The sequence below is a fragment of the Halichoeres trimaculatus genome, unplaced genomic scaffold (genome assembly GCF_033239565.1).
Source record: "Halichoeres trimaculatus isolate MK-OKI-2021-1 unplaced genomic scaffold, fHalTri1.1 fHalTri1_scaffold_1, whole genome shotgun sequence".
NCBI lineage: Eukaryota > Metazoa > Chordata > Actinopteri > Labriformes > Labridae > Halichoeres > Halichoeres trimaculatus.
Genome location: NW_027437179.1, coordinates 4,666,292 through 4,679,154, shown reverse-complemented (window position 1 = coordinate 4,679,154; position 12,863 = coordinate 4,666,292). Strand labels below are relative to the sequence as shown.

The 12,863-nt window shown below is 46.4% G+C and overlaps 2 protein-coding genes across 2 annotated transcripts; both read left to right on the top strand.

Annotated features, from left to right (window-relative positions):
* The first annotated feature begins 818 nt into the window (after positions 1–818).
* Positions 819–2,096, top strand: LOC141796907 (uncharacterized). The gene is made up of 2 exons (XM_074678239.1): positions 819–1,804; positions 2,011–2,096. Exon 1 carries the CDS (start codon positions 830–832, stop codon positions 1,448–1,450), a length of 621 nt encoding a protein of 206 aa, XP_074534340.1. The 5' UTR covers positions 819–829; the 3' UTR covers positions 1,451–1,804; positions 2,011–2,096.
* Positions 2,097–10,183: 8,087 nt separating this feature from the next.
* On the top strand, positions 10,184–12,453 carry LOC141806836 (uncharacterized). The gene is made up of 2 exons (XM_074692556.1): positions 10,184–10,386; positions 11,630–12,453. The coding sequence occupies exons 1-2, from the start codon at positions 10,317–10,319 to the stop codon at positions 12,451–12,453; spliced, it is 894 nt and encodes a 297-aa protein (XP_074548657.1). The 5' UTR covers positions 10,184–10,316.
* The last annotated feature ends 410 nt before the right edge of the window (positions 12,454–12,863 follow it).

The window sequence follows — 12,863 nt, the reverse complement described above, 5'->3', positions numbered from 1 at the left end:
TGAAATGTTTCATTTTGGTGATTAAGTGACTAAAACACCACTGGACAAAGAAGAAAGGTGCTTATAGTCAGTGTAGAGGTTTAAAACGCTTTCATTTTGGTTTGAGGACGATGACATTTTTGACACATTTTGATGGAATGATTTGAAAAAAAATTGATCAGGGAATTTTTTTTGATGCACATTTTGTGCACAGCTTCTTAATGTAGCAGAGCATCCCTTGGCATTCTTTATTACAACCTTTTAAACACACACTCTCTCGCTAGAGGTCAGTGTAAACTCAGTTTAAGGTCCTTTTTTTCCTAGAAAAAGTGGAATCTGTCTGAGTGAAAATAGTTTCTTAGTCATTTTAGATTGTCTTGATGTGTGTCAGCTCAGAGCAGCCGGCGGGTCAGTGAACTTTAACAGCACTGAGTCTGCAGCTGGTTCTGCAGCTCTGCCTGCGCTGGCCCTGTCACAGCTGACGAGGAGTTTCTCAATGGTGCCATGGTGTTTCTGTGGATAGAGATGTTCTCAGTTCTTCTCAGATTTTCTTGATCTGTTACAAATATTAAGTGTTTAACAAGTCTGAGTTTTAAATCCTGCTCCCCGACGCTCTGACTCTTTCTCTTCAGATGATGTGGGCTTGATCTTGGAGCATCCTGAGGACAACGTGGTCCCTGATGTGGCAGTCTTGGACTACAACCCAGATGATCCTTTACCAGACGACGTCTCCTCCTCTGAGCAAGAGGAGGAAGATGAGGGGGAGGATGAATGGGTATTTGTCCCAGGTGCAGGTCTGTTTAGTCCCCGACTCCTCATCGAGGACGGTATGAGGATTATTCAACAAGTGATGGCGCCTTATGAGTGGGACGACGAGGACTCTGACCAAGAGGGCTCTGACAGATGGGACAGTGACGACTCCGACGACGAGGACTCCGAAGACGCTGACTCCGAGGACGCTGACTCCGAGGACGAGGACCCTGACTCGGAGGACCCTGACTCGGAGGACACTGACAGAGAGGACACCGACGACAGCGATGACTGGGCAGAGGAGAGCGACGACTCTGGCTACATCGAGACTGATGATGAAGAGGATGAAGAGGATGGTGACATCAGACCTCACTCACCTCTCAACCAGGAGCTAGCACCAGAGGACTTCTGGCAGGGATGGCGCCAAATGGTCCGTCCCGTTTCTTCTGTTGGTGCCAGTCCTCCTCTCAGTCCCCCAGGCCCCTCCTGGAACCCTCAGAGTCCTGAGGATCTTGCCCCCTCCACCTCTGGCCTGGGCTCCTCTTTGAAAAGGAGCAGGGAGGAAAGCAGCACGGAGCAGGTAAGTAGCAAGAGGCCCAGGACGAGCGACCAAGACCCTGCCCCCTCCACGTCCTCGGGCCTCAGATTCAGCCCAAACAGAAGGAACTGGCACGTTCCGTCTCACCACACGGGATGGAGCGATGACAGTGACTCTGACTGAGACAGAGACTCTGTTTGAGGCTGGAAGGGGAAGTATACACACACACTGACACGCACACACACTGACACGCACACACACGTGAACAGGATAATAACAAAGCTTGATGTCTTTTCTTTTTTTAATGAAATGTAGACAGGTGAGGTGAGTAACTCTTCAAGTCTGGGTCAAACTGACTCTAAAACCTGAAGCCATCATCTCTCTGACTCTGTTGTCCTTTCTTTATTTCCACAGAGAGCAGAAGAGACCACGAGGAGAAGAAGTCGGAGCAGAGAGACGACCATTCCGGACCAGACCAGGAGGATGGATGAGCACCGACCAGCTGCAGAGCGGTGGTGGCCTGCCTTTCAGCGCTCGGTGAGCGTTCCCTATCAGACCACAGCAGTGGCGGTAGAGTCACAGAGCAGCCGTTGACTTAATTTGAAACTCTGAGTTTACGGTGGGAGCAAGTTCAGAAAATCCTCGGTCCGTTTGTAGGATACCATTTAGGCCACCTCAGGGGGAAACTTGGGGCTAAAGCTGTGACTGAACTCATCCTGGTTTGTTTTTCTTTTGCTGCTCAGAGCGGAGGTGAACCGATGGATGGTCACAGGGAGACCATTGACTCACCGCAGAGACCCACCAGCCCCCTCACGCCACCGTCTGCAGCTGCCAGCCAGGAGGAGGAGGAGCGCCCCCTCCTGACCAGCACAGAGGACGCTGTTTGCTTCCGCTTCCTCTGAGCCGGACGGTTGGGGACGCTCTTCACCCACACACACTCTTACAGTGGACGCAATGTGGCAACAAAAGGAAGACAACTCTGTGATGTGTTCCAGAAATCTGATCAAACTATCGGTGACACCATGAATGAAATAAACACAGTTTACATGCACCACCCACTGGATTCTGGTTTGCTTCACCAAGAAGGTTCTGTCAGCTCTTAGGTTCAAGTGTTTGAGATGTTGAATTGTTTGTCAGGAGTAACGGCAGGGAGGAGGAGGAAGAGGTGGAAGAGGAAGAGGAGGAGGTGGAGGTGGAGGAGGATGAATCCAACTCAGTCCAAAACAGTACAAAGTGTCTGTAAAACCAGGTGAGAAAAAAACAAAAAAAAACTGTCGTCTGCACCGTATTGTTGACATGATGTTTGTCATTTTAACACCTGCACCAGCTTGAGTTTCTGCTGTAAAGATGATGGATTATACTGAAGTGCTGAGGAGGAACACACGGACACGCAGACTTTAATAATAACCTTCTGGTTATTGATATGTTAATAAAAAGTTTTCTAACCACTTAATATCATACTTGTTATCTTTTTTTCTCACCAAAAATTAACTGTGTACATTTATTAAACCTCTGCATTTCACTGAGCAAAGAGTTTTTCTCTGTCTCATCATGACTTTTCAAGTCATGTGGAGTTTGGTGTTTACATGTGACATTTTTATTTTAACAGCTGGATTAAAAAAACTGGTTGGGCATGTGTTAGTGTATTTTAAATTTTCAGGAGTGCTGGGATGAAACTTTGGGGTTCTATAGCACTCCTTTAAAATGGTCTAAAACACCCATGCTCTGTAGCAACATGACACATATACATTAAACATATTGTACATGTGCCTATCCATAAAATAAAATACTTTTAGAATATCAAGAGGAACAGTTTAGACACATTTAGTCAATAATGGTTCCAATACAAAAATGGGCTGATAAATTACCCACACATGCAAATGTTTGAAAAAAACTTCCACAGCACTTTAGATGATCAGTGGCAAAACTCACAAGATAGGCATTTTTTTTTCTTAGTTCCCCAGATCACTTGAGACAAGTTAACACCAGGCTTGACCACCTTTGTGACACCTGCAAACCTCTTGGGAACCAGAAATAAGGCCTGAAAGCCAGAAATTCATCATCAGTTTCCAGCTGGGAAGGGAAGATTTTTTGTACCTGAACCCCTGCAAAGGAGCCTCTACGGACCATAAAGGGACTATGGATCAATGATGGTTTTCAGTAGGACACACACACACACACACACATACACACACACACACACACACACACACACACACACACACACACACACACACACACGTTAATGTTATGAATTATTTTTTTGCGAATTAAGACTGCTTATTCTGTGGGACAGTTAAGTTAAGTTGTGTGATTAGAGTAAAATAAGGAATTCTAGATGCTATGGATGGTGTGAATAAAGGACAAAGTTGTTTAAGAAATGAAATATGTGGTGATAGTTTTATTGCTTTTATGTTGTGTGACCTGATGCTAAGTGATATGTCAAAACATAAAAAGAACCTTGAATCAAGTCAAACTTGAAAGTACAAAAACTTGAAGAAAAGAAAGAAGAAAAGGTTTTTTTAAAATTTATTTTTTAAGTCATTCTAATGTGTTCATGTAATACTGATGTGGAATATTAAAAGGTACGTAAATTAAAGTCAAACTGATGATAACTGCTGAAACACAGTTGGTTTCAGTTGGGTTGATTGAAGTTCACTTAAGGTGCTTTGGCTACCTGTCTGAGGGGACCATGTTTTGGGGTGCTGTTGCAGTTGCTGGATCTCAGGTATAGCCCTTTGCTGGCTGCATTCCTGAGGCCAACAGCAACAGTTGCTTTGGCTACCCGTCTGAGGGGACCATGTTTTGGGGTGCTGTTGCAGTTGCTGGATCTCAGGTATAGCCCTTTGCTGGCTGCATTCCTGAGGCCAACTGCAACAGCTGCTTTGGCTACCCGTCTGAGGGGACCATGTTTTGGGGTGCTGTTGCAGTTGCTGGATCTCAGGTATAGCCCTTTGCTGGCTCCATTCCTGAGGCCAACTGCAACAGCTGCTTTGGCTACCCGTCTGAGGGGACCATGTTTTGGGGTGCTGTTGCAGTTGCTGGATCTCAGGTATAGCCCTTTGCTGGCTGCATTCCTGAGGCCAACTGCAACAGCTGCTTTGGCTACCCGTCTGAGGGGACCATGTTTTGGGGTGCTGTTGCAGTTGCTGGATCTCAGGTATAGCCCTTTGCTGGCTGCATTCCTGAGGCCAACTGCAACAGCTGCTTTGGCTACCCGTCTGAGGGGACCATGTTTTGGGGTGCTGTTGCAGTTGCTGGATCTCAGGTATAGCCCTTTGCTGGCTGCATTCCTGAGGCCAACTGCAACAGCTGCTTTGGCTACCCGTCTGAGGGGACCATGTTTTGGGGTGCTGTTGCAGTTGCTGGATCTCAGGTATAGCCCTTTGCTGGCTGCATTCCTGAGGCCAACTGCAACAGCTGCTTTGGCTACCCGTCTGAGGGGACCATGTTTTGGGGTGCTGTTGCAGTTGCTGGATCTCAGGTATAGCCCTTTGCTGGCTGCATTCCTGAGGCCAACTGCAACAGCTGCTTTGGCTACCCGTCTGAGGGGACCATGTTTTGGGGTGCTGTTGCAGTTGCTGGATCTCAGGTATAGCCCTTTGCTGGCTGCATTCCTGAGGCCAACTGCAACAGCTGCTTTGGCTACCCGTCTGAGGGGACCATGTTTTGGGGTGCTGTTGCAGTTGCTGGATCTCAGGTATAGCCCTTTGCTGGCTGCATTCCTGAGGCCAACTGCAACAGCTGCTTTGGCTACCCGTCTGAGGGGACCATGTTTTGGGGTGCTGTTGCAGTTGCTGGATCTCAGGTATAGCCCTTTGCTGGCTGCATTCCTGAGGCCAACTGCAACAGCTGCTTTGGCTACCCGTCTGAGGGGACCATGTTTTGGGGTGCTGTTGCAGTTGCTGGATCTCAGGTATAGCCCTTTGCTGGCTGCATTCCTGAGGCCAACTGCAACAGCTGCTTTGGCTACCCGTCTGAGGGGACCATGTTTTGGGGTGCTGTTGCAGTTGCTGGATCTCAGGTATAGCCCTTTGCTGGCTGCATTCCTGAGGCCAACTGCAACAGCTGCTTTGGCTACCCGTCTGAGGGGACCATGTTTTGGGGTGCTGTTGCAGTTGCTGGATCTCAGGTATAGCCCTTTGCTGGCTGCATTCCTGAGGCCAACTGCAACAGCTGCTTTGGCTACCCGTCTGAGGGGACCATGTTTTGGGGTGCTGTTGCAGTTGCTGGATCTCAGGTATAGCCCTTTGCTGGCTGCATTCCTGAGGCCAACTGCAACAGCTGCTTTGGCTACCCGTCTGAGGGGACCATGTTTTGGGGTGCTGTTGCAGTTGCTGGATCTCAGGTATAGCCCTTTGCTGGCTGCATTCCTGAGGCCAACTGCAACAGCTGCTTTGGCTACCCGTCTGAGGGGACCATGTTTTGGGGTGCTGTTGCAGTTGCTGGATCTCAGGTATAGCCCTTTGCTGGCTGCATTCCTGAGGCCAACTGCAACAGCTGCTTTGGCTACCCGTCTGAGGGGACCATGTTTTGGGGTGCTGTTGCAGTTGCTGGATCTCAGGTATAGCCCTTTGCTGGCTGCATTCCTGAGGCCAACTGCAACAGCTGCTTTGGCTACCCGTCTGAGGGGACCATGTTTTGGGGTGCTGTTGCAGTTGCTGGATCTCAGGTATAGCCCTTTGCTGGCTGCATTCCTGAGGCCAAGTGCAACAGCTGCTTTGGCTACCCGTCTGAGGGGACCATGTTTTGGGGTGCTGTTGCAGTTGCTGGATCTCAGGTATAGCCCTTTGCTGGCTGCATTCCTGAGGCCAAGTGCAACAGCTGCTTTGGCTACCCGTCTGAGGGGACCATGTTTTGGGGTGCTGTTGCAGTTGCTGGATCTCAGGTATAGCCCTTTGCTGGCTGCATTCCTGAGGCCAACTGCAACAGCTGCTTTGGCTACCCGTCTGAGGGGACCATGTTTTGGGGTGCTGTTGCAGTTGCTGGATCTCAGGTATAGCCCTTTGCTGGCTGCATTCCTGAGGCCAACTGCAACAGCTGCTTTGGCTACCCGTCTGAGGGGACCGTGTTTTGGGGTGCTGTTGCAGTTGCTGGATCTCAGGTATAGCCCTTTGCTGGCTGCATTCCTGAGGCCAACTGCAACAGCTGCTTTGGCTACCCGTCTGAGGGGACCGTGTTTTGGGGTGCTGTTGCAGTTGCTGGATCTCAGGTATAGCCCTTTGCTGGCTGCATTCCTGAGGCCAACTGCAACAGCTGCTTTGGCTACCCGTCTGAGGGGACCGTGTTTTGGGGTGCTGTTGCAGTTGCTGGATCTCAGGTATAGCCCTTTGCTGGCTGCATTCCTGAGGCCAACTGCAACAGCTGCTTTGGCTACCCGTCTGAGGGGACCATGTTTTGGGGTGCTGTTGCAGTTGCTGGATCTCAGGTATAGCCCTTTGCTGGCTGCATTCCTGAGGCCAACTGCAACAGCTGCTTTGGCTACCCGTCTGAGGGGACAATGTTTTGGGGTGCTGTTGCAGTTGCTGGATCTCAGGTATAGCCCTTTGCTGGCTGCATTCCTGAGGCCAACTGCAACAGCTGCTTTGGCTACCCGTCTGAGGGGACCATGTTTTGGGGTGCTGTTGCAGTTGCTGGATCTCAGGTATAGCCCTTTGCTGGCTGCATTCCTGAGGCCAACTGCAACAGCTGCTTTGGCTACCCGTCTGAGGGGACCATGTTTTGGGGTGCTGTTGCAGTTGCTGGATCTCAGGTATAGCCCTTTGCTGGCTGCATTCCTGAGGCCAACTGCAACAGCTGCTTTGGCTACCCGTCTGAGGGGACCATGTTTTGGGGTGCTGTTGCAGTTGCTGGATCTCAGGTATAGCCCTTTGCTGGCTGCATTCCTGAGGCCAACTGCAACAGCTGCTTTGGCTACCCGTCTGAGGGGACCATGTTTTGGGGTGCTGTTGCAGTTGCTGGATCTCAGGTATAGCCCTTTGCTGGCTGCATTCCTGAGGCCAACTGCAACAGCTGCTTTGGCTACCCGTCTGAGGGGACCGTGTTTTGGGGTGCTGTTGCAGTTGCTGGATCTCAGGTATAGCCCTTTGCTGGCTGCATTCCTGAGGCCAACTGCAACAGCTGCTTTGGCTACCCGTCTGAGGGGACCATGTTTTGGGGTGCTGTTGCAGTTGCTGGATCTCAGGTATAGCCCTTTGCTGGCTGCATTCCTGAGGCAAACTGCAACAGCTGCTTTGGCTACCCATCTGAGGGGACCATGTTTTGGGGTGCTGTTGCAGTTGCTGGATCTCAGGTATAGCCCTTTGCTGGCTGCATTCCTGAGGCCAACTGCAACAGCTGCTTTGGCTACCCGTCTGAGGGGACCATGTTTTGGGGTGCTGTTGCAGTAGCTCACATAAAGAAAAGTGAAAAATATAGCATTCATATATCTTGGACTTAAAAAAAAAAAAAAAAAAAAAAGCCTATAATTGACTTTGTTGCATTTATAGGAGATGCACACCACTTGCGTGCGTACAGAAATGTTATGAAGGGCATGCTGACTTTTCTTCATATGTAAGTGAGATTATAGCTGTATAAATTTTCCTTCCAAAGTAAGGGTATAACAAGTAACTGAGATAGTCGCTATAAAACTCTGTTCCTTTCATAGGTAGGGTATAAAATGTAAGTGAGATAGTAGTTGTAAAACTTTATTCAACCACTGGCAGGGTATAATTGGCAAGTGAGATAATAGCTGTATAACTCTGTTTCTCCCACAGGTAGGGTATAAATGTTAAGTGAGATAAGCGCTGTGTAAAATTCTCCTTTGACAGGTAGGGTTTAAAAAGTAAATGAGATAATAGTTGTGTAACTCTCTTTCTTCCCCAGGTAGCGTATAAATGGCAAGTGAGATAAAAGCTGTATAACTCTTTTTTTTCCCGCTGGAAGGGTATAAATGGCAAGTGAGATAATAGCTCTATAATTTTTTTCTTCCACAGGTAGGGTAAAAAAGGTAAGTGAGATTATAGCTGCATAAAACACTTCTTCTTCCACAGGTAGGGTTTAAATTGTAAGTGAGAAAGTAGCTATATTTTTAAAAAATAATAGCTGTATTACTCTGTTTCTTCCACAGGAAAGGCATATTAGATAATAACTGTATATCTCTGTTTCTTCCACAGGAAGGGTATAAAAGGTAAGTGAGATAAAAGCTGTTTAACTCAATTTCTTCCACAGGTAGGGCATATTAGATAATAACTGTATATCTCTATTTCTTCCACAGGTAGGGTATAAAAGGTTAGTGAGATAAAAGCTGTATTTCTCATTTTCTTCCACAGGTAGGGCACCTTAGATTATAACTGTTTATCTCTGTTTTTCCACAGGTAGGGTATAAAAGGTAAGTGAGATAAACCCTGTATAACTCTGTTTCTTTTACAGGTAGGGCCTATTAGATATTTACTGTATAACTCTCTTTCTTCTACAGGTAGGGTATGAATGGTCAATTAGATAATAGCTGTTTAACTCTGCATCTTACACAGACAGGGTATAAAAGGCAAGTTAGACATTAGCTGTATAACTTTCTTTCTTCCACAGGTTGGGTAAACAAGGTAAGTGAGATAATAGCTGTATGACTCTGTTTCTTCCACAGGTCGGATATAAAGCGTAGGTGAGATAATAGTTCTTTAACTTTTTTCTTGTTGTTGTTCATGATGATGATTGTTTCATTCTTAATATTTGTATCAGTGTTTTCTGTTCTGTTTCTTCTCTTCTGACACTATACTTTAATCCAGAACTTTGTGATATTGTGAGTGTGGTGAAAACAAAATAAAAACTGAAGCTACAGCTGTTACTGCCCTTGCAGAAATAGATGTGAATATAACATAACTTTACTGAAAATTAGAAAAACATGGAGAAAAATGAATTTGTTTCTCTTTCTCATGCACATGCACGTGTGTGCATCCTTTTCATGGAAATAGGAGCCAAGTTTGCTGACCCCTTCAGTACCCTTTGCGCTTGAACTTGAAAACGAGCAGCTGTACAGCTCCCCCTACTGATGGAAACAGGAAGTGCTGGATAACAGAAAAACCCAGGTAGAAACCAATGGAGCTGTTTATCATTTTGATATAACAAAAAAAAAAAAAACATTTAAATATTTGATGGATTTAGACGCATTGCAAATACAATTTAAAGCGTTTTTCTCTTTGATGTATGATGTTCTGACCTAAAAACTAAAATTGTTTTCAGATGTGTTTTCAACACTTTATGAACTTAATTATTCATTTTACACCTACCACACAGAGCACTGTTGAGAAAAACCTTGATTAATTTGCAATCTTTGAATTACACAAACACACGCAGACACACGCACGCACGCACGCACGCACGCACGCGCACGCATGCAGGTGCGGGCCTTGTTGCCATGGAAACTACTAAACTTATATCAGCTCTTTGTGATGATGTGAATTTTGTGAGACAAAATAAAAATTAAAACTACAGCTGTTTGTGTTCTTACAAAAAGAGATGTGAAAACAGCACACCTAACCCACGGCTAAAAAATTAAATAAAATAAAAAACACAACAAAATAAAGAAAAATGAATTTGTTGCTTTTCAGAGACGCACATGAACGTGCGTGCCTTGTTGCCATGGAAACTTCAAAACTCATATCCAGATCTTTGTTTAGTGTGAATTTTGTGAAGACAAAATAAAAAATAAAGCTACAGCTGTTTGGTTTCTTAACGAAAGAAAAGTGGGAAAAAAATAGCATACATAAATCCACAACTTAAAATTACCAAGAATAAACTAAAAAAAAATGATAATGGATAAAATTGATATTTTTCTTTTTGTATTTTCGGAGATGCACCGTACTTGCGTGCGTCGTTGTCATGGAAACAGAAACGCCATAAAGGGCGTGCTGACGTTCTTCACCCTCTTCCGCCTTTGACTTTGGTAGCGACCTGCTGCAAATCTTGGCTGCGAGAAAATAACTTTTGCAAAACAACGGAAAAAACTCATCTTCACTTTTGGAAATCAATTCCGGAACGATCTTCGACTGTGGAAACCTGAGGAGTCTGAAAAATGGCCTTTAGAAGACCACTGGACCTGGACAACCTGCTGCCGGGAGCCGAGAGGGAGCACAGCCCTGCAGGTAAGACTACCTTCTACTACCTGGATAAATAAAGTTTAAGGTTTTCTTCTACACAAGTGTATGTAACCTTTCTGAAACTAAGACTTTAACCCGTGTGTAGCTACTGTAAGTCCGTCCAATCGCCCCGAGATAGCTGCTGTGGCTTCGTTAGCCTCATAGCATAATTTCCCAAGTCATATATCTCATACGTTTAAATGATCATTTGGTGAGCCTGCGTATTTACCATAGTCAAAGAAATTGAAAAGAATTAACAGTAATGATGCATTCAAAACAGACGTTGTATCAGAAAGAGTAAAAACGTTGAAATATGCCTTAGGCAACTATGCTATGAGATTCGCGGTTAGCTTGTGTCATTCTGTCAATCTCCCCGAGCTAGCTACTTCCCAAGTCATATGTCGCTAAGTTTAAAGCATCATTTGTGAGCCTACGTAATTACCTTAGTCAAAGAAATTGATACGAGTTAACAATGATACTATAGATGATAAAGACATTATAGTATAAGGAGTAAAATACTTTTAAACATGACTTGGGCAGTTATGCTATGAGGCTAACAGTTAACTACTGTAACTCTGTTACCCTAATCCGTCTTCTGTAGTTTCATTAGCTTCATTGCGGGTTAGCATTTTTTAGCGTGAAATGTTTCATTTTGGTGATTAAGTGACTAAAACACCACTGGACAAAGAAGAAAGGTGCTTATAGTCAGTGTAGAGGTTTAAAACGCTTTCATTTTGGTTTGAGGACGATGACATTTTTGACACATTTTGATGGAATGATTTGAAAAAAAATTGATGAGTGAATTTTTTTTGATGCACATTTTGTGCACAGCTTCTTAATGTAGCAGAGCATCCCTTGGCATTCTTTATTACAACCTTTTAAACACACACTCTCTCGCTAGAGGTCAGTGTAAACTCAGTTTAAGGTCCTTTTTTTCCTAGAAAAAGTGGAATCTGTCTGAGTGAAAATAGTTTCTTAGTCATTTTAGATTGTCTTGATGTGTGTCAGCTCAGAGCAGCCGGCGGGTCAGTGAACTTTAACAGCACTGAGCCTGCAGCTGGTTCTGCAGCTCTGCCTGCGCTGGCCCTGTCACAGCTGACGAGGAGTTTCTCAATGGTGCCATGGTGTTTCTGTGGATAGAGATGTTCTCAGTTCTTCTCAGATTTTCTTGATCTGTTACAAATATTAAGTGTTTAACAAGTCTGAGTTTTAAATCCTGCTCCCCGACGCTCTGACTCTTTCTCTTCAGATGATGTGGGCTTGATCTTGGAGCATCCTGAGGACAACGTGGTCCCTGATGTGGCAGTCTTGGACTACAACCCAGATGATCCTTTACCAGACGACGTCTCCTCCTCTGAGCAAGAGGAGGAAGATGAGGGGGAGGATGAATGGGTATTTGTCCCAGGTGCAGGTCTGTTTAATCCCCGACTCCTCATCGAGGACGGTATGAGGATTATTCAACAAGTGATGGCGCCTTATGAGTGGGACGACGAGGACTCTGACCAAGAGGGCTCTGACAGATGGGACAGTGACGACTCCGACGACGAGGACTCCGAAGACGCTGACTCCGAGGACGCTGACTCCGAGGATGAGGACCCTGACTCGGAGGACACTGACAGAGAGGACACCGACGACAGCGATGACTGGGCAGAGGAGAGCGACGACTCTGGCTACATCGAGACTGATGATGAAGAGGATGAAGAGGATGGTGACATCAGACCTCACTCACCTCTCAACCAGGAGCTAGCACCAGAGGACTTCTGGCAGGGATGGCGCCAAATAGTCCGTCCCGTTTCTTCTGTTGGTGCCAGTCCTCCTCTCAGTCCCCCAAGCCCCTCCTGGAACCCTCAGAGTCCTGAGGATCTTGCCCCCTCCACCTCTGGCCTGGGCTCCTCTTTGAAAAGGAGCAGGGAGGAAAGCAGCACGGAGCAGGTAAGTAGCAAGAGGCCCAGGACGAGCGACCAAGACCCTGCCCCCTCCACGTCCTCAGGCCTCAGATTCAGCCCAAACAGAAGGAACTGGCACGTTCCGTCTCACCACATGGGATGGAGCGATGACAGTGACTCTGACTGAGACAGAGACTCTGTTTGAGGCTGGAAGGGGGAGTATACACACACACTGACACGCACACACACTGACACGCACACACACGTGAACAGGATAATAACAAAGCTTGATGTCTTTTCTTTTTTTAATGAAATGTAGACAGGTGAGGTGAGTAACTCTTCAAGTCTGGGTCAAACTGACTCTAAAACCTGAAGCCATCATCACTCTGACTCCGTTGTCCTTTCTTTATTTCCACAGAGAGCAGAAGAGACCACGAGGAGAAGAAGTCGGAGCAGAGAGACGACCATTCCGGACCAGACCAGGAGGATGGATGAGCACCGACCAGCTGCAGAGCGGTGGTGGCCTGCCTTTCAGCGCTCGGTGAGCGTTCCCTATCAGACCACAGCAGTGGCGGTAGAGTCACAGAGCAGCCGTTG